The sequence below is a fragment of the Nothoprocta perdicaria genome, unplaced genomic scaffold (assembly GCF_003342845.1).
Source record: "Nothoprocta perdicaria isolate Ctin4 unplaced genomic scaffold, notPer1 scaffold_88, whole genome shotgun sequence".
Taxonomy (NCBI): Eukaryota; Metazoa; Chordata; class Aves; order Tinamiformes; family Tinamidae; genus Nothoprocta; species Nothoprocta perdicaria.
Window position 1 is genome coordinate 110,502 of NW_020456176.1, and position 27,861 is coordinate 138,362.

Genomic DNA, 27,861 nt, shown 5'->3' on the forward strand with positions numbered 1-27,861 from the left:
TTAATTTTTTAAAAAAGGTTACTAGCAACAGAAACATTTATAAATATAAATTTTTATCTATATACCAGCATACAAAAAAGAGTATTAAATTGTAACATAAGTGGACAACAAAGAACAAGAAAAAGAAAATGTTTTAACACAGTGATATTCATTGCAAGTCCACAGAAAATATTTGGGGATATTTCACCTATTTATGAAATTAAAGTAAAAACATGAGGAGAGACTTAATAATCACTTTGCAGTGATTATAGCACTGTAATATTTTTCTTCTGGAAGACAGTTCACGGAAGAAGTGATAGTTTCTGGAAGATAGTTTTGTTGCAGAACAGATGTCTTAGGAGATTTGATAAAATATGACTATGAAAATCTTAAATAGAAACTGAAGTCAGCACGTTTAAATTTTTCAGTTAAGTAGGAAATTGTATGTTGGGTCATGCCTTCAGCAGTTATGCTAGTAGCTGGCTACATGCATGGATAAGTGAATGGCCCAACAATGTTTTTCTGGAAATTCACTGAAAACACATTAATAGATGCAACCAGGGTTCAAAGGCTGCAGAATTTGATCTTGTTATAGTTATTTCCTATCAAATTAACATTCTGAGGTAGGATCAGAGACTTGTCTTACTAGTGTCAGGTCTGAATCTGTGAGGTAAAAACTTCTGAGTTTTAGTGTATTGGGTTTCTTCCCTTGTAGCAGCCTTCCCTTGCAGTCTTTGTATCCTGACTGAGATACTGTTCTGTCGCCTCAGGAAGAATCATTTTACTTTCCAGGGCAACTGTCAGGTCGGGCTCCTCTCTGATTTTGCAGTCATGACTGTAGCCAAACATCATGAATTCTTTTTTCCTTCGGTTCCTCAACTATACATTGGGGGCCACAAAACTTCTCATCTTACTAAATGTTTTTATGGTTAAGGTTAATTAACCTAAAATGAATATAAAAAGGTAGTGGCGGGACAAATCAACAAGTACTATAAGTTAACAGTCTGTATTAATTTACATGTTTTTTTGAGTGAGGGAAAATACAGAGAGCAGAGCTGTCTTCCCATAACCTTAGCAGCTGGTAATTGACATCAACAGGGCAATCTCTGGAGAAGTTTTCCATTTCCATTTGTAATGTATTATTCCTGGAGTAGTTTCAGTCTCTTGGAAGTAATTTAGTGGAAACAGGAAGATGGTTGTTTAGAAAAATTTATATTGACGTATTTACATTGTTTGCTGTATTATGTTTCCAATGTGATTGAATATATAAATAAGGTTGTCTTTTAGAGTCTCACTGACCACTTTGCTTGGCCACAGCTGTTTTTCTCAAAGTTTTTGAGCAGCTAGCTCTTAAAATGGTGATCACGGGGATTAAGCCACAAACAGTTTTAGGAGTCTGCTACTCAGGAAAGGATTTTCTCACGTTTGGGCCACCATTCATAAGGCAGCTTTGCAGCAGGAGCCTCAGTCATGGCTTCTCTCCAGACAACTGCTGCATGATGTTGAGCCCTGAAGGTATAGGGAGCTTCTGGTGAGCTCATCTTCACGGTAGGTAAAGTGCCAGGGCAAAGTAGGGCTGGTTTCCTTCATTTGGAATGAATGAATGAACACATTTTTCTTCATTAACACATTAGATAGGTCTCCTCTCATCCTCATTTAACTGATAAAGCAGATGTGCCAGTAGCAGAGATTGTTTCAGAGTACAGTTACAGACTTTGCCACTCTTTCAGGTATCTTTCAGATAATGACGATTACTCCTTTGCACACAGAAATAGCGATGAAAATGAGTACAGACATGTGAGCTCAGATTTTTGTAACTCCCATTCCTAACACTCTGGTTACATGTAAACTTGCATACTCGTAATGTATCTCTCCTCCTTTGCCAAAAAAAAAAAAAAAAAAAAAGGTAAAACTAAGCCAAAAATTTAGTCCTGCTGGTGTCAGTTTTTTCATGGAATTAAATTAATTAAAATAAGATGTGCTCACTGCAAACTATTCTTACTGTTTTAAATTGTAGATTCCACAACTTATGCACATTTTCTGTTTAATGCATTTGACACTGATCATAACGGATCGGTAAGTTTTGAGGTAAGTGCTACTGCTAATTCTTTCTCCACAACTGAATATTTTACTCCTTTTGCAATTAAGTCTTATTTGGGTTTCTCTTTGTGTGTGTGTGTGTGTGTGTGTGTGGTTTACATTAGAACTTTAGCCTGTGTGGCTCAGATCTCATTTTTTTTTCCATTGTATTAACAAACCTCCTTATTATTTCACAATTGTATATTCCAAAACTGTAACTCAAACTATGTCGCTATGTTTTTATAAATTTGTTCATTTAAAAGATAGCTTAATTTATATGCAAGATGCATGAAAGAATACTTGATTGTCCTTATTGACTCCAGTAAGGTAAGAAGGACTAAGATCTTCAGCTGATGTCACTGTGGTCTGTGCAGTGAAGTAAGAATTGCTCCTGCACACTATGAGGTTCCAGAAGGCTGCAAAAAGGCGATAGTGCACTTATATTTAAAAACACAGGGCTTTAAAATTCAATATTCCTCCACTTGTCTAGTCTTCTTTCATAATTCTCCCTCTTGCTGAAAGGCTGATGTCAACACAGGCATCTCACAATGATAGTGTAGGTGAAAGGAAGGTGTAAAAGTGTCTCCAAAAAAGCCATTTTTTTAAATTATGGAATTTAAAACAAAGAACTCAGTTCATCTAATAAAGAATATGCCAGCTTTGTCGTATTTTCCTTTGTGCCATTTGTGCTTTCTTTTTTTGTTAATGAATAGATAATATGTTTAAACCTGAACTTAGTTTGTTATTAAATACACCCACTTTCAATTTGCCTAAGCATTCTGTTAACATAGATGTGATTTACTTGTGTGAATGATGTTGAGAGAGTTGAGGTTTTTTTTTTAAAGCATTTTCAGTGTTTTATTGTAGATGTAAAATGGAGGGAGAAGCCTTTGCCATGCTGTTTACAAAATGTAAACTTCATCTGGGAATATGAGCAGAGGGTCTTGGTGGGGATTATTTGGGTTTATTTGAAGTAAAAAACAACAACAACAACAACAAAACAGAAACCCCCATCTGCTTGTTTCTGGTCAGTGAAAATCACTGGCCTCCATGTGAAACTACAAACAGGAAAGGAGCTTTCATCTTTGCCTTTTACATAGGGTCTAATTCCACAAGGTATCCTTCTGGTCAAAACAGCAAAGGCAATGCTGGAAAGTTAACAATTTTTGACAAGCATTTCTGCTATTACTTTCTATCATTGGGAAATGTGAGAAGAAGATGAGTTTTTTTTATCTCTTTCATGAACTATTTAATTGACATTTGAATCTCAGACAGAAAGCCTTAAGAAAACGCAGAAGATGCTAAGCATTTTTAACAGATTTGAGTATCTCAAAGTGCAGCTCCTTGTACAAAACCAGGCTTTGGAAGGAAAGAAAATAGGAAACAAGTTGTGTTTTGTTCAATGCAAGAAGAGACACTCTGCACCTTACTTCTGTTCAATATCCACTCAGACAGAGTGACCCAGACTTTGATCTCATTTACACTAATTGTAAATCCAGCATAACTCAACTGCTGTCAAAAGAATCTAGTTCTGGGTCTTTGTAACATGTAGCTGCATAAAACTTATAAATACATGACAAGGATTGTAAAATCCTCCTGCTCCTGTTAAAAGGGCAGGTTTTTTTCTAAACATGTGAAAGTATCTGTTAATTGGGTAAACAGATGAAATGTGAGGAATACAATCCCATATCTTCTTTTCTGCTCAGGTTTTATCCTATGCAACTGTGCCATGCTGTATTAATTGCTGTTTTCGTCCTCCTGTCAGCCCAAAAAGTGGAGAAAAAGAGGTGCTTTAAAAATTCGGAGAATAAATAACCATTGATCCTAAGTTGCTTTCTATAACAAACGGCAGTGTAAAAGTAAATATAACTTAATATAAATATAATCTATGAAGAAAAAATATTCTTCAGGTCTCTATTATGTAAAATGGACATGGAAACCTAAATTGAGACTGGTAGGTAAGAATGGTATCTTCAGTGTATTGTACTCCTATGTCTGGTTATGCTGTAGTAGCTGGAATTGTGAGAATGAAGAAAGTGATCATTTGTTCTAGCTTTTGCCTCTTTTTCTTTGAATTTTTGACCATCAGTAATGACATGTTAGAATTTAGCACAACTTTCAATAGCTTAAATACACACCTTTGATGAGATTGCCTAGTGAGGTTGCTATGTACTTAATTTTTTGCTCATTTCTACATCTTTTGGTAGCAGCTTTTACAGCTTTTTGATAAGATTCAGTCTCTCTAGCCAAAGCTATTTTACTTACCATAAGAGTAAATATTCCCAGAAGTAGCTGCTCAAACCTATCCCATGACTGTGTCAGTTCATCAGCCTTATTCTTGTTTTCTTTCAAGACTAACACATTCCATTAGTTAAACCAAATAGTCTTACTCTAACATGAGGAGTAAACATGCTTTCTAAACACGCAGTGGGCCAACTGCTAACAGGCCCTTTTGGCATGTTAGTTAACTGGGTTCAAGTTCTGTTTCCACCACATAAATGTGAAAGGAAGTATTCTACTTGCTGCACAAATATTTTAACAAAATGCTGCAAAATGAAATGGGCATTCGTCTCCCGGTCCCTCCTTATTTTTTTCTCCATTTCGTGGAAGACTTAGTCCCAGTATTTATTTCTGACAACTTCTGATGGTCAAGAACTGCATGTAAGGCAGGCCTAGGAATGTCTCTTTTGAGATCTTAGCAGGAAAGAAGTGTAATTAAAGTCTCAGGTACATTTAGCAGAATTAGAAGAGATGGACAGTCCTCTTGGAAGACACATCAGTGTCATAGGAGCTATGATTATAAGAAATTGGAGCTGGTAGTAAAGTAAGATTTCAGATGCTCAGGTCTTACCACCTGCATACTTTGCATCTAATGGTGAGAACTGCAGACGTGTTTAGAAGTCTCTCTTTCATTAATTTTAGTTGTAAAGTGGAATCCAAACTGAATTTATTTGATTGGGTCTCATCCTAGGCAATGTTAAGATTATGGCAAAATTCAGTGACAAGTTTTAGGATGTTGAGGTTTCTCAATGATGTGCTAAGTTGTTAGAAGTTGTAAAGGAACACATAAATAGTCCTGAAGATCTGGATTTCAAAGCTACTTACACAGTGAGAATAAGGTAAGTTAAGTCTAATTATTTGAAGAAATGTAGTTAAAGTTAAAGCATATTGTGCCCACATGCAAATATTCAAATCAATATCCTTGACTTGCTTTAGATGGAGATCAGGATTCTTCTGAAGGGTGATGAGAAGGTAGTTACTCAGTAATCCCACTTAGTGGCTTAAAATATAAAACTGTACCCAAGTGCAGTGCTGATGTTTAAAGACTTTTTGTCACTTTTAAGTAAAAAAAAAAAAAAAAAAAAAAAAAAAAAAAAATCCAAATATGATTATCTCTTAATGAAGTCCTTGGTGACTTTCTGATGGCTTTATTCCTTAGTTATTCTCTCAAGAGAATTCTTCATTAATAACTTTAATAGCAAATGTGCTAACACAAATAACCCAGCTAGTTATATCTTCTTTTGTCTTGTTTAAGAGCAAGCATGGCTTTGGTATTTAATTAATACTGTGTATAATGAACATTCATTATCTCCAGGATAGTAACACGAGGTAGCAGTTTCGTGAATGTATCCAAATGTCTTTCTCTGTAGTAAACACGAAAGGATCCTGTTTGTGTCCTATATGAAATAAACTATTTTTTCCAGGGCCATACTGCTCACAAGCATTTTAAACACAGTTGGTGTAACATAGCTACAAAGAGGCATTTTTTCCTCTTAACAGCAGCTCCTCCGGGCCATCAATGCCCTTCGTTGTCTTTATTGCTTCAGTGCTCCACTGTTCACTGCCTGAGTCCTTTCCAAAATGCTAAGAGCTAAATCCAAAAATGGAACTAGACATAAATGAACATATGATCAGGTGCATTAATTTTAAGCTTTCCAATGGATTTAAGGTTAAGCTTATTACTTAATGAAATAGTTCTCCCCAAGGACCAAGGGAGGAAGCAAAGTCATCAACAACTTTGTTACGAGATAATCATTATTCAGGGAGGATAGGGAGCATTTAGTCCCAGACTACAACCAGGAGGATTGTAGACTCTATTCAGCTCTAGCACAGAACCGAAATGTATACCAAGAATACAGAGGCACTGAGCTCTATCGTGGCTGTTGGGATGCTTGCTTTGCAATACCTTACCAAGACATCCCCATTTCTTGTAGGATCCAAGTTAGGCACAGGAGAATTTAGGACTTAATTGAGGTTCTCACAGGTACTACTGTGCTCAGAAGGAATGTAGAGTTAGAGAATGAGAAACTGTTAAAAAGTAGGATTTCTCTCTCTCCAAGGATCAGATGCCCACGCCAGAGAGAAAAATACATGCGAGTCTATTAAATACAGTGCTGGAGAGCTGATTCATCACCCTATGCTAAATGCAATTGATACAGTATGCAATAGAGATGGCCATCCTGCAAAGTTTAGAGCACCCACCTGGAAGGTTTTGAGTTTTTCTGGATTTTAAAAGCACAAAGTCCTTATAAAATTGGGAACAGTATTAAGGGCACTGTGGAAAAGAGCATAAAGACAAGATTTTGATGATGTAGGTTTTTTAACACTGATGATAGAAGGTTTGGCTCATGAATGGAGATATAAATGGTGCCAGGAAGCCAGGTGGTGCATCAGAAAGGGGATACAGAAAAATAAAATTAGATATGAAGATCAAAATAAATATAAATATGTAGCAGAGTTTTGAGATATAAACAGTTATTGGAGATCTCTGCAGAGGACTACAGGAAAAGCTACATCAAAAATGTAAAACCGTTTAGGAAAGATGGGAAGAAATGTTACTGAATGTAGAAAGGTAGGTTTCTAAAAATATAACATGATGAAATTTGCTGTGAATTTCTTGAACATTTTAATACTTAATAGCAAAGTGTTAAAGAGCTGCTTGGAGATTTAACCCTGTGACCCTCAATTAGTCATTGAAATACAGACAAGATAAGTTGAGTAACATTCTTTTAAGATTCGTGTATTCATTTAACCCAAAGGGCAAATGTACCAATAACACAGAAGTTTATGGCAGACTGAGAAACCCGGAGCATACCACTGGAATTGTGAAAAGGCCGAAGCTGCTGGGCCTACCATAGCATCTGTATGTGGTATCTGTGTAGGCTTCATTGTACTGGGTACTGTGGTACATTAAACCTTTGCCAGTGCTGGTGGACGTTAATCAGCTTTTGTAGCCTCTGCCTTAACGTAACTTTAAGACTTCCTGTATTGCTTTGACAACATTATAGAAGTATGTATGTAAATGTAAGCCCTTGTAGTATTCCTGTTGATCTGGTGTGGGGATGATTTCATGGGTTTATGGATTTACAAGTTTACTAGAAGGCGGAAGAGAGGGATTAGAAAAAATAAACTCACTGTTTTAAAAATAAATATTTAATGGTTAGCAAATATGCTGGGATATGCAGAAAACACATGACAATATATACTAGCTGATATTTTCTTCTGTCTGGAAGACACTTAGTAAATTTAAATGAGGTTTATGTTGTTAAAGAGTATTAATTATGAAACAAAAAAGTATTTCTAACACTGATGTAATGAGACTATGTTAACCCTTGTAATTCCTTGCTTGCTGGTCAAGAACATAGTTGGGCAAATCTCATTATTTATAGTTGACTATATGTCTCTCTATATAGATAGTCTATAGTCTCTCTCTCTATATATTGTCATTAACGTGTGTGTATATGACTATGTAATTTGTCAATTACCTGTAACCAAACCCTAAATTCAAATAATCATCCCATCATTTTCTTGGCTTATTTCTATGGAATACAGAAATAGAGCACTGGACCATGGAAGTGGCCTGCAGATAAATATTAGATCTTATATTTTCAATAAAATGTTTAATTACTATAGAATAGTGCAGCACATGAGAAGTTTTGAAGGTTGAATGCAGCAGGTTGATCTAAAAAGAACTACATATTCCATTTACATCAGGCTATAGATATATCAAGAAGTTAATGTTCCTTAGTGGATAGTTCTCCAAAAATCAGTCTCCTGCGTTTAGATTAATCAAAGCTCCACTTGAGCTCTGTTCTGGACCATTACCCCATGGGCAAGTGCTTTTCCTTGGCATTAAGTTCTACAGCAACTATTAATATGAGGCATTTCAGAGGGTAAATGTAATAACAAAGTTATAGTTTATTGTTTTTGGAATATTAGTCTATTAATTATAGCAGCCTAGACTGTTATGTTTATTAAAACATTAAGCAAAGCCTAGCATTTATTGTCAACTGAAATAAACCAAAGCAATATATCTTTCAACTTTTCTGTGATTTTGAAGAAATTATTATGCTGCATTTCCGCATATTTGTGAAAAACTGTTCCATTCCAAACTGACCAAGACCTCTTGTTTTTATTTAGGATTTTGTTAAGGGTCTCTCAATTCTACTCCGAGGGACTGTGCAGGAGAAACTGAACTGGGCTTTCAATTTGTATGATATAAATAAGGATGGATATATAACTAAAGAGGTAAAGTCTACTTTATACACTAATAACTGAAATGACGAGAGGTGCAATTATGTATATTAGTCCTGCCTTCAAAGAAAGAAAATGTTTTCAGAAGAGCTTTTGTAAAAAAATATGAAATTAGCAGTAGATAATGTGTTTTTCCAGCATACTAAACATTAAAAATTAACTTTCTCATTTTAAAGGTATGTATGAAAATTGAACACAGGAGCAATGTATTTGTACATATTCTAGATCATTTAATAACAGATGCATCTTTTTAGATCATAAACATCTGTATATCTTTATATTTTCATTTACACAAACTATCTAAGTTGATTTAATGTTTCGAATTTCTAAGAAAATAGAATGTAGTTCATTCCTGCAGCTGTCCAATCACAGATCTACACAGTCACGCTCTCAAACTTTTGTTCTAAAATGCATATGTCAAAAATCATTTATTTGCTGTAAGTCAAAGTACTATCCACAAAGGACTTTGGATTTTTTTTTTCTCTCCAGGAAATGCTTGATATCATGAAAGCAATATATGATATGATGGGGAAATGCACTTATCCTGTTCTCAAGGAGGACGCACCTAGACAACATGTGGAAACGTTTTTCCAGGTGGGTCAGACAAGGACATGACAGGAGGAATATTCTGTTAGCAAGTAGGAAAAGGTATTCATGGGGATAACAGTTTGCATGTTGTTCTTGATATCCTTTTTCTTCTGTCTGCCTTCATCTCAAGTCATTTGTTTCTCTGATCTGCTTGTTACCCGTTGCCTCTCCTTTTATATAAGGAGCTTACACATAAGCTTATATATAAGCAGCTTACATCACTTACTGCTTCTTTACAGTACTTCTGCTCAGTTGTTTCCTAGGTGGACAAGTAACTGGGAGGAAAAAAAAAAAAAGGACAAAAAACTAACTCGTTTTATGTAGGATTTCAGAAAGATAAATATATATGCTTTTTTTTCCCCTTATGAACAGAAAATGGACAAAAACAAAGATGGAGTAGTTACCATAGATGAGTTCATTGAGAGCTGCCAAAAAGTAAGTACCTGGTGATAAGTATTCAGTCTGCAGTTACTCACATCTTAGCTAAACATCAGGGGTCAATTGACCCCTGTAGTGCTACGGGGTCAATTTTTGGCATGATACTAATGTTAATTCTAACACCTAGGATGATATTTTCCTAAGGTTCAATGTGTGTGTGTACGTGATTGCACAAAAACACTAGACAGTGAGAACAAATTGTTGACTTGGATGTGTAGAACAGATGTTATACACAAGCTGTTCATTGATTATAATTAGAATACTGTGTTTGCATCTTCTATATCTTTCAATAAAACTGCACTTTGTAGATAAAGTCTTTACATTCAGCTAAATATTTATTTCTATCTTTTGCTCATGCTCAGAGAACATATTCCTATTACAGTGAGCAATTTCACACTAAAAATGATATTATTTGAAAAGTTATCATCTACAGGGGTGTTCCTCAAGCTCTGAGTTATGGCCGGGGGCCATGAGGCCCTAAGAAGGGGAGATGGGAAGGAGCTTTCAAAGAGCTGAATGGCAGGAACAGCAGACAAGGCTTTTCATGGCAGGAGGGTAAGAACTGACTGCAATTATTAGTTGCAGGTGTTTACACTTGCACCGCATACCCAGGTGGCTGTTCATTCCCTTCAGCTGCTGAAAGCTGTTGATCCAGAGAGAATAAACTACTACAGCTGAGTATGGCCAGTTTTCACTCTGACCTTTGGGAACTTGCTTGTGCTAAGACTAGGAGATCACATGAAGAAAGCTGAATTTTAAAAAATTTAAGAAACACTGGTCAATTTGTCAGTTAAAAGAAATACAATAAAAAGAAACAGGACATACTACAAAGTAGTGATAATATGTCTTATGATATAATAAGAGATTTTAACATACTGTGTCACATTGATACAGGTGTTGATTTGATTATTTTATGCAAATAAATAAGGCAAAACCAATGCTATATGTTACAGTAAGAAATATAATGTATCACAGTAGTTTGCATATCTTAGCTTTGTTAGGCTGACTCTGATTAATATGAGAGTTGCAATAGGTTCTGTATATTGTTACTACCTCCTACAGCAAAAGTAGACAAGAGACAAAAAAGAACAAGACTAGCAACATAAATTCAGTCATTCAGTGATGGGTTTCCAAATATTTCAAATATGGAAAGCAGGACATTAAAAAGATCCTCTGAACCTGGTCTATTTTTATATGCATCTGTAGTTACTCCTTAGGATTGTCCCAATAATTTAAAAGCAAGATACAGAGGCATCACGGCAACACAATAAGCAATTCTTTGTTCAGTTTTAATCCACTGACTTCTGGGTATAAAAGAAAGAAAATGTATGCTTTAACTAACTGTGCTGTTCTGTATATCCTTAGCAAAGATTTTGAGGGAAGTGTCTTTTATGTCAGCTCTATTGCATGGTTTTAGTTTGCCTGTTTTGCGCAATGCGACTGAAAGGCATCAGCTCTGCTAAAGCAGACTGCTCACCAGAAACAGAGATCACATTCACTTTTCTTTTCCCAGCTGAGCTCTAAGTGAAAGATTAATCTGGTTGCAGTAGCAGTGATGGCGATGAGCTCAATTTTTAAGAAAATTAGTATTTTCAGTAAGGAATTCTCTGTTTTTGCTGTGTGATTCACATCTTCTGACCTGTTAGATTCCTTATTCGCCTTGTCTAAGTATTCAGAAAATATGTGAGATGCTCCATAAATCTCTACATGAGATACTCTGTCATCAACCTTGCCACTTACTTTACCTTCACTTGTTCTTTCTTCTCTTCAAAGGGGGCAATATTTTTAAAGCAAAAACTATTTTGCTGCCTAAATAGTTTATCTTCCTACTGAGCTCTGATCTGATAGTAGTAGTTCTGAGCAGTGAAGTGCATAATTCATATCTGTATCTTGATTTGGTTTTATAAACCAAGCCCAAGTTTGGGCTTAGGATTAAATCTGAGGTCCTTAAGAAATCTGAAGGTCTGCTCTTTTCACAGCAGACAGGAATTCACACCCAAATATGTCCTCTTCCATGAGTATTTAACAATGGTGAGAGCCATAAAGCCTCACTCATTTCCTTGCCTGCTTTCGCTGTCTCCTTGTGCTGCTTGGTGCTGATGGAAAAAACCTTGATTCAGATATTTCCTCTTCTCTGCAACAGCGCCAGTGAGGAACAGAGGCAAAGGAGTAATGCATAAGCAAATGTCAGGGGGAATCACTTCCGAGGGGTGCTTCTGAGGAAAAGACTCCTGAAATAGGTGTTTTCTGCAGAGATACACAATGCTGATGGGTCTAGGCTAGTCGGAATACAGTTAAGAAGTCTTAACTCCCAGTCTTTAGGGGTGGAAGTGAGTAGCAAAACAAAAAATCACTCAGAATTGGTTAGAACTTAAGTCATATCTGGTAAAGGCGGTTCATTTGGGTCCTGTGCCTCATTGGAAAAAGCAAACAGCCCTGAATTTCTTGAGTTAGGCACCATTAAATAATTCGATTGTGAAAAAATAGCTCAGAAAAAAATACTGGAAAGAGATAGATGAAATCTCAGATTTTGGTAAGTGTAAAATAAACTTTTGCCTTTAAAAATAAAGTAACAGATGCTAAAAGATACTGTGTTTCAAATATTATGGCAAGTCTATGTTTTCTTGAGAACACTCTTCTCATTTGACTAAGAGCACTTATAAGTCTTCCAGATGCAAGCAGCAAACTTCAGATAGATGGAGCCGCTGTTAGAAAACTGCTAGTTTGGCTAATGATGATACATAGCCTGGAAAATGAGTAGGAAGTGTCAAAACACTGTTTCTAAACGGAGTGCATGTTGTTTTCATTGCCAAGTTCAGCAAATGTGCAAAGTGTGGACAAAGAAACATTTGTAAATAGTTAAGTGACACTGCAGAGTTGCCTTTACAGTTGTCACAAAAGTTGCCTTGACTCGTGAGTCACAGTCTATCAATTGGAGGAAAAGTGCAACTTTACCTTCAATATTGCCAAATGGAATAGTTGGCTCAAAATTGTCACTATTTATGCCTTAAGATACAAGAAGTAATTAGAATTTGTGGGGGTTACGATTTAAAGAATAGCTCAGGAAAAGTTGTTCTTAAGCTGAAAGGCTTACATAGATGAGAGGAAATCCATGCAGCTGTTTCAGCAAAAGGAATATTTACTTCCTAGAATAATACAAACTCTTCCTGCCTCTAAAGTAGATGAAATTAGATTGTAAGGTGCCAAATAAGGTGCAAGCTTGGCAAAACCTGAATGAAACAGTCTCCACTACTCCTTGCTACTAAAAGCAAGAAGAAAGTCAACCTTCCTATCAGTAATGCCACTGTTTCTCTAGGGCACCCATCAGTTTCCTTCAGGTCACAGCCATTTTTTATTCTAGTTAAACCACACGTTTTAACTTTGCATCAATCAATGATCTGCAATGATATAACTATGTTTCAAAACAATACACTGGAAAAAGTTCTTTTAATTTCCAATAATTTAGTAAATTTCTCTTTTTTTTTTTTAAGCATTAATCTATATAATATTCTTCTAAATCAGATATTTCTTTGGTAAGTTTAGCCACATAAAATAGCATGCAGACAAGTGTCACTTGTGATCACAGATGGAATCAAAGTTATTTGAAACCAAGAAACTTACTGAGAATTGTCATTTTCTGGAAAGCAAATCAGCATCTAACCTGACCAGTGAATTAGTTAATTGTAAGTTAAATTGATCATGTGTCACTGAAACATTAAAGTACCAAAGAAAACACAACTTTGTGTCTGTAGTGGAGCACACTGTGTCCTTGATAGTCCTTCTGTTTTTTTTTTTCCTACACTTCTTTCATGAAACTTAATACACTATCCAAGACAGCGTATTTCTGTAATATATATTCCTGTAATTAAAGATAACCAGGTCCTTCAATTTGACTCCTCACCTAAGTGATGTTGGTCAAATTAAAAAAAGAAAGAGGACCATAATAGTGTAAATCAGCAATTGCTAGATGAGCTTGCAGTCGCCTCCTGAATGCAGTGGTGCTGTTGATGCTGAAGCCCATCACTGCCCATGGGCTACCCATCAAGCCCATCACATGGGCTACCTCAAGTAAACGTTGTCTTTGATACACTGAGAGGTAGATACTACAAGATTTCTTTTTTACCTGACTGCTGTGCTGTTATTTACTGAGAGGAACCATACGGAGTGATGCTTCAGTAAATATTATGCCTGTCTCTGAAGTAGGTAACTTAGTTATCTAAATATTGTAGTCAGAAAGCAGAGCTAGCATTGGGAAGCAGTCCACACTGCTCAGAGTGAGCACAAAGAAAATCTGTGCTGAGGAGCCAGAGTGCTGAGGTGGTATTGGGAGAATTAACAGATTCTTTACCGCATGTTAAATGTACCTGCTTTTAAAATCAATCAATCATCTCTACTTGATGAAATGTTCCAGAAATGCAAAAAAAGACCTACATGTTATAAAATGCTACAATTTCATACATTTCTGTAGCAATTCCTGATTCACATTTCTGATAAAACAACTATTCCATGCATATTATCTATGCAGTATTTTATGTTCTGCTGGATAAATTTATAATATCCAAAATATTACACTTCTTAGTTTTCTTAGCATTCTAATGCATTCTGGACGGATTTGTTTTTGGTTCAACTAAGCCCTACAACTATCTACCTAAGTATAGGTGTACTCAGTGGCCTTTTTCCTCTAACAGTTCCTCTAAACAAGGTAAGAAACAGACATTGTCATTAATTAAAATACAGTTTTACTGTATCTACCCAGTTTTACTACAGATATTTGCTAGTAACATTTCTGGCATTCAATCATCATTATAGCATTTGATTTTTGTTTTACTCTTTTTTTTTTTTTTTTCTTTTCAGGATGAGAATATAATGCGCTCCATGCAGCTCTTTGAAAATGTGATTTAATGAAGATGTTATTAGCTCAGCAACTAATGGACAAATAAGAGCTATTCTGCAACATTACCTAAAAGACGGATTTCCCATATTTATCATAAATAAAACTACTCAGCTTTACACTGAGATATGTATTATGCAAATAAGCCTTTCTTCATTATTAATCCCCCAATTTTCCAATTGTTATCTAATTTATTACTTCAACAGATCTTAGGTAAAGATAATTGTTAAAATAAAGTCAGCTTTCTACTCCAAAGCCAGACAAAATAGGACCAGGCATATACAGCTTTATTATCATTCTAACACCTAGATAAAATAGATATCACCACAAGGAGATTAAAAGTTGCTAGTTTTGCTACTCATTTATACTGGATTCAGCTTCAGCTATTTGGCTGTATTTCTTAATTGTTAGCTTCTAATTTATACAGAGGCATTACCATGTATTTTCTTTTCACATTTCTAGGGCGTAGTTCTCATTCTTTTTTGAATAATACTTTTGAGTTAAAGTGCTATAATCAATGTGCAATGCACATCTTCCTGCAATGGCCTTCCACCTTTGACTTGCTTCTCTCCTCTTAAAAAAAAAGCAGAACAAATTATGAGAGGAACAACCATTTTATAACAAAAAAAGAAACAGAGGTAGATTTACTGCTAGTAAGCTTCAATCATTCAGAAAAGCTAATAAATCTGCATTCAATTTTTTATGACATTTATATCAGGAGTCTGATATACTGTATTTCTAATTCTTGTTGGATGTGTCATTTCCCTGCTTAAAATCAAGGATGTTCTGAGTTGACCCTTCTCCTGAAGAAAACTTTAGTTTTAGATCTTAGTAGTGTTTTCATAAGTATGTGTCTTACTGCCTTGAAAAAGTTCTTTTTCTGCTTTAGAAAGTTCTTTTGAAGCTTCCATTCAACTTCAGAAATTAGGATCAGTATCAGTACCTAGTAGTAGCACTAACACTGGATGCTAAACAGGCTAACATCTGTTCCATCTTCAATTATTAGAAAGGGTAGAAGAAGAAATGGAAACTTCAGCTATATAATCTATTACATCTACTTTTTTTTTTTTTAATAATAATTACATTGTTGATATGTCACCTTCTTTCTGAACCTAGAAAGATTAAAAAGTGTATCTAAAACATAACATTGTTTCTGACGCTCCAACTCCCATTTATTTTTTATGATTTACTGTCCAGTGTTTTTATATGCCAATACTTATAAAGTATGTGAAATGCTATCAGAGATAGGCCAATCTTCATTGTGACAGTGCTGCAGAAAATGAGAAGGGGGATTAAAGTAGAAGAAAGAATGCTAAAAACATTCTTCTGTAAAAATAAATCAGGTATCTATTCTGGTGTAGAGATGGGATGTTAAGAGGCACGTTGCAGGCTGCTCTGCTATCACCAGTGTAGAATAAGAGTAGTACAATACATGTACACCTGAAATTTGCTGTAGCGTGTTCGTGAAAACTGAATGTGCACATTTTGTAAAAAAAAATAAACAAACACAAAGAAAACAAGGAGAATGGTTGCTTTTTGTGCTGTTAAATACCTGCATTTCTTCAGATTGAGCATTTTTATTAACAAAAATTAACTTAGCTTAAAAAAACTTAAATACGTACATCTTAACTAATCTTAGTACAGTTCAGTAACCACCCAGCAGTAATTCTTCAGACATTCTACTAAATATATGCTTTTACGTGACAAAGGCATTTAATTTTCCTCAGGGAACAGGGAAGAGATGCAACAGCAAATTCTGTTACTTGCTTTAGTCAGCTCTCCCTCCTGGGATAAACCAGAACAACCTGCCCTCCTATTAACTATGAGGCCTTTTGGGAAGCATTTTGCAGTCAAGCTCCAGTATGATCCCAGACAAATGCCACAGCCTACTGGGCTTGCCAACAGGTAAGTTGGCTCCTGCAGTCCTTTTATTGTCTTTAGCACAAGCTTCTCCACAGCTTCCATGTTGCCAAGCTTACTAGCTTTTCCAAGACTAACTTTGGAAGCTCATCCCAAGCATATCTGTAGCATTACAAAACCATATGCAGGGGAATACAGTGTAAAATTCCCAGTTCCCTCTGCTTATATTCAGCTCACTCAAATTGGTGAGTGAAAACCTAGGCTGCAGCTACGTGGAGCAACCTGATGCACTGATGCCTTTCTACCGTGCCCTGCAGAGTCTCCCTGGCTCTAGGAACGGTGTGCTGAGAACCCTGCTGCACCAGGCAGGCCCAGGTCTTGCTACCTTGTTGTACCTTGAGCTTCACATCTGTCCAGCCTGACTCGGCAAGTCAGGCTGAGTTCTCACAGATGTACGTCTATCCCGATGAATCCAAACTGGGGTCATCTAGGTCTGTGGCACAAATAACAGGTATTTCAAATATAATATACACATTTAACTTAAGTTTGCTACTATTTAAGTAATTAGTCAAATTATTTTACATCACACAAGCAGGAAACATTTCAAACACTGCTGAACTATTAAAGGGAATTTAAATTTACAACAAAATACAAGTCAATACAGTCAATACTGACTATACTTTTGAAAAAAATAGCTAATCAGTTAATGTAATTGTAAGCACAGAAGTGCACAAACATGTATCAGCCAATACAGATGTATTTCTTTTAAATGGTCTTCCATAATTACTTTTTTACAAACTGGTATGGCTTTTCCCACTCTCCATCACACTGCAGAAGAGCTATGGTTAGTGTAGCAAAATATGATACCCAAGTACCAGTGGGTGATGATCACAGGCAGCTTCGCCCCAAGCAACACCATGCAGTGCAAGTCACTATGGATTTCTTGTTCAAGAGCAGACAGAACAATAGGTGGGAATTTTTGATTTGATGATAGCAACAGTTGCCTGGTGAGGAAAATAAAACACATTTAAACAAAATATAGAACATTAGCATTACACAGACTAGTCATACAGTGTCTATAACTACATAATTCACACTTCGTGTGAATTCCACTTCGTCACCTTTTCTATTATTAAATGAAGCAGTAAAAAACAAAGAAGTTAATATTTACTGAGAAATTTTCTGCCAGAAGGAATGAAAACAACTGACTGAGAGATGAAGCATCATCATGAGGAAAGCTGACTAACAGAGCACAATAAACATCCAAGGGAGAAAAGCTAAGTAAACTGATATTTAAAAGTAGGTATAAATACAGACATGAGATAAGAAGAATTTTAAATACAGGAGTGGTAAGCTGGAGTTCAGATAATCTACTAAGGTGCCTATTGGTAAGACACACAGTTTCAGATGTGTTAGACCTACATTTTGATCCCTGCTCTTCAGACATTACAACAATGGGGAATACAAGTGGAAAAGATTAAAAAAAAAAAAAAGACAATAAAAACGTATCTGGTAGAATATGGATCACAAATTAGATCTATTTTCATTTCTGTCATCATTCAGTACCTCAAATGGATGAAAACAACTATTTCATTATGAAATGGAACATATCACCCCAAATGACAAAGTACAAAATCCTGTGTTTTATACAATATATACAGCAGTCACATATAAAAAATAGCATTTAATGTGGGTATTAATCTGTAAACTGAAGTTTTCTTGGTAAAGTTGCATTTGACTGTGTGCAGTCCATTCAACTGTGTAGATTACACAATAATTATCTGGCCAACTCACCTGTCCACCATATTGCTCCAACTTTTGTAAAGCAACAGTGATTTTTTCTTTAAATTTCTTGTCCATTAATCTTCTTGAAAGCTATTTGAAGAGTTAAGAAAAAAGCTGAATATAATACAATAAATACAAAAAGTCCAATTTACTTCTGTTTTATTATGTTATTTCTTCTTGTTTTAGGAATATGAGAAAAGAAAAAATATTTCACTAACTGATGCCAGAGTCAAGGAATTAAATCATGATTAAAAAAAAAGTAAAATGTTAATCCCTGAGAAACTTAAATCCAAAGAAAGTTTCTCATTCTTATAAACAGCAGTCACTTATTTAAAGACTTTTTCTTTTAACCAAATAAGTTTTTAACATATATTAACCTTACAATGAAGTTATTCTTGGAATGCTACCCATATTAAAAGTTAACATGTTTCATGTGCATGAAGAGTATTTTCTACAGTGGAAATATTCTAAAATGACTCTTGCAGATTCTCTTCTGCATCTGGTGTCTCAAATGCTTTACTTTTGCAATAAAAACACACTCTGAGAACATGCTACACTAAATCATGAAAAGCCAGTCTGACAGTCAAAGAACATCCACAGAAGGATTCAGTATAAAAATATTTTCAACAGCCCTAATCTAAGATGATTTAATAATAACAATAAAAAAAATTCTCATGCAGAACCTTAAAGTATTGGGAATATTTGCTTATGTAAATTTATTGCAACTTTAGGTTCTAAAGTTTTGAAAATATATACACTTTAAAATGCCAATTTCCTTTTACAGTAAACATAAGCATTCCTTCAAACATTGGGTCTGTTTCAGCTCAGGCTCAAAGCAGGATCTTCTTTAAATAGTAGAGACAGCACTTCCATTTTCTCCAATTTACCTTATAATTAATTTTTAGATCTTCTTGGAATCTTATCATTATGATGACATTAAAGAATGATGAACTAACACACAAGAATAAATGAAGTAATGCTTTTCATGGAACTGTTGAGTCTTCCACCATATCTGCAGATATTACAGTAAACATCTCAACAAAAGTACCCTAAAAATAGAGATGATCTGCTATGACAGGATTAAAAACCTACATTTGTGAGTAGAAGCTTAAGGTGATCATTAAGAGAAGAGCCAACAACAGCACTCAGCTGAACTAAAGCATCCAATCCTCTTTCAAATACTTCATCATCCGAATGGCCCTTCAAAGGGGAAAGAAAAATAGAATTAAACTCATTCCTATTCAAGAATAACCTTCAGATAAATGGACAACTTCTTTGAAACGATACTCTCTACATTATTCCTCATCTATTACATTTCTAACTCTTTGTGATTTCAGGAATTTTCAAGGTTTCTTCCATTTCTCCAAAACAGAACTGAAGCACATGAAAATTAAAGTAGCTAAACCAGAAAAAAGGGCTCTGAAAAATAACATATGAAAAAGATTCAAGAACAATTACCTCCCAGGCCAATATTTTTATCTCATTTTCAGAAGGAGTACAAAAGTTACAAACTTTTAAGAAATTTCATTTAGCTCACTAATGAAACATTTCAGCTGTATTATTCCCTTTTCTCACTGGCATGATCTGTTCCACCTTTGTAACATATAACTATTTATTTTAGCATCTTCATTTTACTTTATATAATTCTTCTTTATGTTTTATTATATGGGTGTATTTATAAATATCAACTTTATTTATATACATGATATCTATATAAAGCACGACCAACACTTATATTTATTTCTGCCTGTGTTTCACAGTCAGATTGGTAGTATTTCTAAAGAAATTGCTGAGACTTACTATCAAAGGGATTCAAGGAGTTTTTACTTACAGCTAAAGACATTTGTACAACAAAAAAAGGATAACATGAGGAAAAGAAACACCCACCACCCTCATCCCACCCTATAGATTCATCACATAAATGTTTTCACTGTAGCCTTCAATAGCACAAGAATAAACAAATGTATGAAAATTTCTCCCTGAACAGACATACCAATGCAGCCTTTAATACTGGAACCAGACGAGGCAACAAGGGAACTGCTTTTTCAGCAGCATCTTCAACCAAAAGCAATTCTTTAAAACCTTCCTTGGAAACAAATGTGTAGGGATGTCTCGTCTCTCTTAGGCCCTGTTATAAACATAAAACATGTTTGCCTCAGTTAATTTTAAATGAAACAGTGTTAAAAAAGCTCCTACTACTAGCAAGCTAATGTTTAGATTTTATGATATCAATTCAAAATATTAAATACACTTACTCCACCATGTGGATCCATTGAGAACAGCCATGCTCTCTGAATAGTCTTAGTCATTTTTATTTTGAAATATTGAATGTTCAACCTTACATTATGAATCCTGCCAATTAAATCAATACTTGTACTTAATGATCCTTAGTGCATCTACCCAAACTCATTTTTCAACAAGCTCAAGAGCAAGAACAGGCTGTACTGGTAAGTGACTTCCCTACTTTTAGGTGGAGGGGAAGGAAAAAAAAAAAGTGTTCTAGTGGGGCAGGGCAAGAACAGAAACCAGAAACCAGCAAAATCTTCTTCCACAAAAGCCTTCTACAGTATGCACTACATTTCACCTTCCATAGTAGATTCAACACTTACATAAGACTCCTGAAGCATATTTGATGATAAATGTCACAGTAATACATTTCATCAATACATGTCATCAATAATTTGATGATAAATGAATTTACCTCTGCTAAAGTTATAAGAAGAGGATCAAAAGGTAGAGTTTCAGGAAGACTTTCCCATTGTAGTCTGTGCTTTACTGCGCCATGCATTAACCTGTTATATAGAATTAAGTTTTAACAGATTAAAATATAATACTATATTATTTACTGAAACACTATTCACACTGAAATATCCCCAATTGAATTGCAATGATGCATCCAGTTGATAACTGGATAATGTTAAGATACACAATTGAAAAAACACATTCCTCTCCTTACTGATATTTTTAAAAGTATATAGCATTGGAACTATTACAGTTCCCAAATATGGGAGTTTAAGTTCTACACCCAGTCATACAGAAATCAGGACAAAAGTTACAAAAATCAGAGCATGCCTCTCATATGCAAAGTTATCTATGCAGAAAAAAAGTCAATCAACATTTTCCTCAATTAAAACTGGTAAAGGAAAAGTTGAAAGAAAAGAAGAAAAGTTGGAAGTCGAAAGAAAAAAAGAAATAAAAAATACTATATTGAAATTCATCATTAATTATTAAAATACAGAAAAAGAGTAAATATTAATGATTCTCATATGTGTATATACATGCTTACTTTAAATAGCTTTAAGTAATTCTGTATCTACTTGACAGAACACTTGGGAGAAGTGCCTACAACATGACAAAAATAACTACTCTTTACTCCTGAATTGCAGTTTCAGTAGTAACAACTAAACAACACAGCATTAAAAAACGAGCAGGAGAAACCAATTTCAAACACATGGAAAATTGCTTCCTTCTTTGAAAACGATTAAAACATAGAAATCCTTTGAGAAATCAATGAACTCAAGGAGCCTGTCTTTAAACATTGATCAGTTTTCAACAGGTTTATTTTTTTGTTTTATTTAGTGTATTATGATTGGGTAGAATTAAGTAAAAACAAACATTACCTGCATGGAATGCCACCTTTAGCATAAATAGCAGCAAAGGCTGAAGGTGCTCTAGTGCGATCACCAAACTGGGAAGACAAAAGGAGAAGAGATGTGTCATTCACAATCATGATATTTGATAGTTATTTTGAATATGTGAGTAAATTATAGTTTACCAAAAATACAACTTGTCCAATGATTTTAAAAAATAATCAAAAAAAGAACTGTATGCGAGATGGAAAATAATACAATAGACATATTCATCAGCGACCAATAAATTAATTGCTTTCTGAAATTGTCTAGATAGGAAGGTTTAAAATTTAACAAATAATAAATTATCAGTGCTCTCCTCATAAAAGACTCCTTTTATATTTCTATTTTTTTTTGTATGCAAATGTTATCACTGAAGTTTTACAAGTTCTCTCCTTAACAGATTAAGAACTTCTTACTCTTCTGATATTTTTGTTGCTACTATGCAAGTAATACGCAGCAGGCAGATCTACCCTATTTCTGCCTGATCCAAGTAGAGGTAAAAATATAAGGTAGCAAGATGTGCTACCTTCTGCAGGTAGTGGGAACTGCAGATATTGGGAAAATGGTATAAGGGCACCAGAAATTAATGGGAAAGCTGATATTGAGTAAGAATCTAGAGAGAACTTACTGGAAAATGAGACAGGGAGGGATGTTCTGTGAGAGAACATCCACACAAAATTATTTTTATCTCATATATCCTTCTTATGCATATGAACTGTGAGAGGTTTTATTAGCATGACCATTCAACACTATTTTCCAGACTACATATTTTATTACAAATCATATATGCAAAGCAATACCATGCCACCTGAATTTCTCTTTTGTGTGTCTGAACTTGTACTAACATTCTGTTAAAATGCTGAATGTGCGATTTGACGTTATCTTGGCTTAACTCAGTCACAGTATCACTTACAAAAAGGCTTCATGAAAAATATCCCCACACATACACAGAAAGTATTCAGCAGCTGCTTATGGCAAAACAGAAAGGTAAGAGCACAAGAGTCAAGGGCTCACTGCACATGTGCCAGCTGACACATTCGGCTGACAGGCAAAATGACTAAATCAGTCCTGTTAGCCCATAAACAGTGGGCAGCCCCAGGGCCCCTTGTGCCCTCTTTGTGAGGCAGTGGCTGCACACCAGGATCCCCCCTTGAACAGAGACACCCCTCAAGGTCACTCCCTGAGGCTGAGAGATCCCTTATCAGCAACAGATCTGTGGTTAAATAAACACAGCATACAAAAGCTTTCTAAAACTTTTTAAGCTTTACTAAACAGTACCCAGGATTGATTGTGCACCTAATTCCTTAGAAATAAACTGCTGACCAAGTTGGGGATTATGATTCAACCCAGCTGCATCCAAGCTTCTCTGAGAATGAGTCTGGAAAGAAAGGGGGCCCATTTCAAACTCCATGACTCAGCGGGAGGGTCTCCTTGGAACCACCATCCATCTCAATAAAATATATTACTGTTTTTTTCATAAGAGTGAAGTATACTGCATTACTCCCCCTCATGCCAATCATTCAGGGCCACCTACATACATACCGGATCAATAGTTTTGGGATTCAGTTTGTCACTAGGTTTTGGTCGCAGTTTAGCTGCCGGTTCTGGAGAACAAGGCAAAGGAGAAGATGTCTTGCTCTTCTGTATCATAGCCTTTGGTCTTATTCGGACGATTGACGACATTACTTTTCAAAACAGAAATGATGAAAAAAATAAATTAATTCTCATTCCAACATGATACTATGTTAAGGATTTGAATCCCCAAGTCCAAAGATTCACATAAACAAATGATGATGAAAATCTGAATAAACCTACTACAAAAAGTGCTTATCTCTATATATCCTAAACACAGCACTGCACAATTTTAACAGAGGATCCAAACAACATATCTTTTGAAAGCCCAACAACAAATCTTCTAGCCCAGGGCTGCTTTCCTTTATCTCCGTGTTGTGAGATGCCTGCAGCAAAAGTAGAACTGGTTACAGTTTGCCTTAGGATAGCCACAGGAATCAGAGCAGCGCCAGTACTCTGCCTAGCAAAGCAGCACAGAATTGGGAAAGGGAGGACAGGACAAAAAAAAAAAAAAATCCTGGACTGTAGCTGGGTACAGGTAAAGCACAGACGGTCTGGTGAATGGGTAAGATGAAAGAATAAATATAAGGGTAAGCAGAGGGCCTTTGGACACAAAAAACAAAGTGGAAACAGTAAAGGAACAGAAATGTAAAGAGGCAAGGAAGAATATAGAAAATAACTTCCAATTCCAGGAAGAAACTTAAACTATTTTGTTAGTTTGGAAAAAAAAAAAAATCTGCATATATTTGATATAAATAAGGTACCTTTCAAGGTGAAAAAGTGAAACCTGCAGCAGCAGCATGATGCCTGGGAGTCGCTTAGGGAAGCAGCGTGGAAGCAGGGAGGGTTGGACAAGGGGCCTCACCCGGGAGAGGGGCAGCCCTCCCGCACTGCGGCAGGGGAAGGGAAGGGCTCCCAGCACCGTTACCGCTGGGCCACGCGTTGGCGGTTAGGGGTTGGGTTGCGGTTGGGTTAGGTTAGGGTTGCGGTTGGGTTAGGGGTTAGGACCCCCCGCCGCGCCCAGAGCCGAGGCCGCCTCTCACCTGCAGGCCGCAGCACCGCGCGGGAAGCTCCGCGCCCCGCCGCGCTTCCGGCCGGTTGCCAGGGAAACTACGGGCCGCCGAGAAGCCCAACTCCCCACCCCTGTCTCCCCGCGTGCGCATGCGCCGTACGGCAAGCGGGGCGGGTGGGAGGGAGGCCGGCCTGTCGCGGGGGTGGGGGTGCGCATGCGCCGTTGGGCAGGGGCCGGGCGCCTTGCCGAGGCTTCTGCCTCCTTGGAGACCATCCCGGAGCGCTGGAGCCTCTGTGGAGGGTGTCGAGGAGTGAAGGCTGCCTCTTGAACAAGACACGGCTTGCATAGAGTCACTGTGGGTGGAAAGGACCTTCAAGGTCATCATCCATAAACCCATCACCACCACGTCTGCCAAAGCATGTCCCGAAACGCCTCATATACACGTTGTGTCAACACCATACTTGCCTTCATGCGTACACCAAAACAGAAATACAGATTAAAAACTACAGGTTGATTAAACGGGAATGAAGATTAAAGGCTAAAAGGCAGCTTTTCAACGTACCTTACTTATTGATGATTTAAAAGGAAGATGGTGGTTTTTACTATGAGATCTGCCACTCATTTTTATCTGGTGTCTTCAGAAGAAACAATTTCAAAAGGTTCTATTTTGGATTTATTTTTATAAGACAAAAGCTTGGCTTACAGTCGTGGATCCACATTCCACTTACATCTATTCACATTTTGGATGTTTCAGTAAGGGTAGAACTTCTTGATATTTTCATGGCGACTATAACATATTTGAATGTAGTAAATGATCTTTTTGCTTAAAGAATATTATTATTCTCTGTACCCCATTAATCATCACTTTTTTTTTTTCTTTCATCAGGTGTTTATTTTTTCAAACACTCAACAATAAATCCTGAAGTAAAAATTTCCTTCATTACTACTTGAATTTGTGATATACAGTCTTTCCATCATCACATATTCTTTTTTTTTGCATCTGTAGTTAATAGGAGGAACTACCTGTGACCTTACAAATGGATTAGAAAGTCTACTCGTTGGTTTTTCACACCACAGGAAAACGCACTGACAGTATTAAAAAGTAGCTGTCAACTATTTGAAAACTGCCAGTGCCCTTGGATTTTGTCCAGTGCTGGCATTTATTAATTAGTTTTGTCCAACACAAATAACTCATATCTGCCAATAATTGAAAGTTCAAGTGATGACATTTGCAGAAGAAATAAAAAGGCTTGCATATATCACTCATAATTTTCTGTTCACTTTCTGAATGCTTTAACAAAAACCAACAGAAATTACAGTAGAGAAACATCTCCCCTCCATTAAAGGAGCACTAAGATATGCAACCCCATAGATGTGATTTGCTGATTAGTACATTGGAAAAATGCAATTATTTTAATGTATACCTTGCTTTTAGACAAATAATAATATTAAAAACTTGTGACTGGGCATTATTCTTTACCGGCAGGACAAGCACAGATTTTACCTGTGCCCATCAAATGCTTTTTCTCTAATTATCTGAAAACTACAACTAACGACTACATTTCAGGAGTAAGTATGATCGGTGAAAGAGACGTTTTCACTAAGAAAACTGCAGAGCGAAGTCGTTCCAGGAGGCACATTATGCAGTTTTGTATTTTCCCACTTGGTGGCAATCATTCACTGTCTTTCACTTCTGCACTCTCTACAGGGAAGCCATCTCTTCATCGCTTTCCAGCCTCTGTCATTGGGGAAAATAAAGGAAAAAACAAGGTTTTCTATTAATTTAGGTGCCACAGGTAGCAAAATAGAAGAGTTGTTTAAATGGAAATGGAAGTACTTCGTAGTTCAATTGTCAAAGAAACTGCATTCTTCATTAGGAAATCTCTTCCAATATTATCCCACTCCAGTATGTAGATCAGTGGTGGCATATAAAGCACTGGTTAAAAGCAAGCTTACTAAACTTTATAGCCTACAAGGAATGAGGCAAATAATACTAAGCAGGGAATAAATCCCCCAAGAAGTCAGAGCACCATGAGAATACTTCTCGTGCATTTTTTAATCTAACAATGGGAATGCTTATAGTTAAAGACTTATTGGTCCTGTTGTTGGTGAAGGAAAAGGAAATGGACAAGCTGGCGAGGGTGAGGATGGGGAATGGGTGTCTGTCTGAGCTGCACAGCTGCCGTGCAGTGCTCTAACTGGGCAGTGCTGGATGCCAAGACAGGTAGTCCCGCAGTGACTGCAAGTCTCAAATACTGCAGATCGTATTTGCTCTTTCTGGCTTGGAAAAAGACTTGGGATGGTAAAGGTAGAACTTTTAGTTCCAGAACAGTAAGTAGTGTTATTCATGAGAATGAGAAAGCCTGGAAACGTAGTAGTCACTTCCCTGTAGGAAAATGATAATAGTTACACAGTATGGGGTGCAAAAGAGGAAATTTGCTGAGAGCCCCCCAGGTCCACTGACTTACCATGAGGTAAAATGTAGATATTTATCTAGTATAACATATGCTAAGAGCTTTGTCTTTCAAAAACTAATTCATCTGACGAGAGAGCTGTGTGTTTAAAAGATGCTATGAACTTGCCCTCTCCCCAAAAGTCATATTAATAGTATTGCAAGTTCTGGCTAGCAGAAAGAAGGTTGAATTCTTCTGCTGGAGAAATGTTGAACTGCACTTAATAGCAAATTCTCATAAGAACATAAGAGTAACTAACGACACTTGACAAAATACTCTAAGATCATCAACTTCTTTGTGCAAATTTCACTCTACAAAATTAAAAAAGACCTAACAGGAAGCATGGTGTCCCACCAAAAAATAGCTGTTCCTGAAAGCAAGAGGACACCAGTCCTGCTGGATTTTTCCATTCTCTATGTCTGCCTATTTTAGTGACTTTACACTATGAAAGTATAAAGACTAGTTGTTACTACTTGTAAAGAGCTAACACATAAAGATTTTGTTTTGTTGGTATTCTGAAATGATCCCAAAATAATACAGTTCTAAAATAATCATGGTAAGGTAGAGATCAGCCTTACAAGCAGATAAAACGTTCTAAAGATGACTTCAACAAATAATTAATAATACTTTATTACTAATAATTACTAATAATAGTAATAGTGCTTTATTACTAATGTGGAAAGTGAAACATTAAATGGGGGGTGAACAGTAGTAAATTCAGTGGTGTCTTTGCAGATGGTAATAAGAGGTTTGTGTCTGGTAGGACAGATACAACATATATTCGCGAAGTGGGGGAAAAAAAGCAGTGATTTTGGAGAGTCTCTTTTGTAGGTCACTAATTGGGTTTGCTTATTTTTGTTTATTATGACAGGCCACATTCTGTTGGAATTAATATTTTAATGCTTCATGATTTTTTGCTGAGTACTAATTATCTAGCAAGGGCAAGGAGTGCTGCATGAGTAGTTTTTCATCATTTACATTACTTCTCAAATCTAAATAATAATAATACTTACACCATCTCTGTCCTCCAAAGTGCAA

General features: G+C 36.1%; 2 protein-coding genes across 6 annotated transcripts in view; one reads left to right on the forward strand and one right to left on the reverse strand.

Annotated features, from left to right (window-relative positions):
- Positions 1–15,419, forward strand: part of KCNIP4 (potassium voltage-gated channel interacting protein 4) — a 115,863-nt gene extending 100,444 nt beyond the window's left edge. For 2 of the 3 annotated variants that reach the window (XM_026052393.1, XM_026052392.1), the window contains exons 4-8: positions 1,997–2,067; positions 8,479–8,586; positions 9,082–9,186; positions 9,553–9,615; positions 14,473–14,541. In XM_026052393.1, the coding sequence (XP_025908178.1) occupies positions 1,997–2,067; positions 8,479–8,586; positions 9,082–9,186; positions 9,553–9,615; positions 14,473–14,520 (395 nt within the window). In that variant the 3' untranslated portion in view covers positions 14,521–14,541. Of the gene's footprint in view, positions 1–1,996; positions 2,068–8,478; positions 8,587–9,081; positions 9,187–9,552; positions 9,616–14,472 lie in introns of all 3 variants that reach the window. The other variant, XM_026052390.1, reaches the window with a different exon arrangement.
- A 699-nt stretch (positions 15,420–16,118) lies between these two features.
- PACRGL (parkin coregulated like) lies at positions 16,119–24,465 on the reverse strand. Of its 3 annotated transcripts, XR_003251436.1 has the most exons (9): positions 24,402–24,465; positions 23,329–23,471; positions 21,775–21,842; positions 20,856–20,946; positions 20,148–20,282; positions 19,247–19,354; positions 18,164–18,244; positions 17,245–17,373; positions 16,143–16,862 (listed from the first exon to the last, which is right to left on the reverse strand). XR_003251436.1 is itself a non-coding variant. In XM_026052394.1 (8 exons), the coding sequence occupies exons 2-8, from the start codon at positions 23,467–23,469 to the stop codon at positions 17,317–17,319; spliced, it is 681 nt and encodes a 226-aa protein (XP_025908179.1). In that variant the 5' UTR covers positions 23,470–23,471; positions 24,402–24,465; the 3' UTR covers positions 16,119–17,316. The 3 variants fall into 3 exon arrangements, 2 of the variants coding, with proteins under 2 accessions (XP_025908179.1, XP_025908180.1); XM_026052394.1 differs by having other exon boundaries at positions 16,119–17,373; XM_026052395.1 differs by lacking the exon at positions 24,402–24,465 and adding an exon at positions 24,123–24,134 and having other exon boundaries at positions 16,119–17,373.
- Between the last annotated feature and the right edge of the window lie 3,396 nt (positions 24,466–27,861).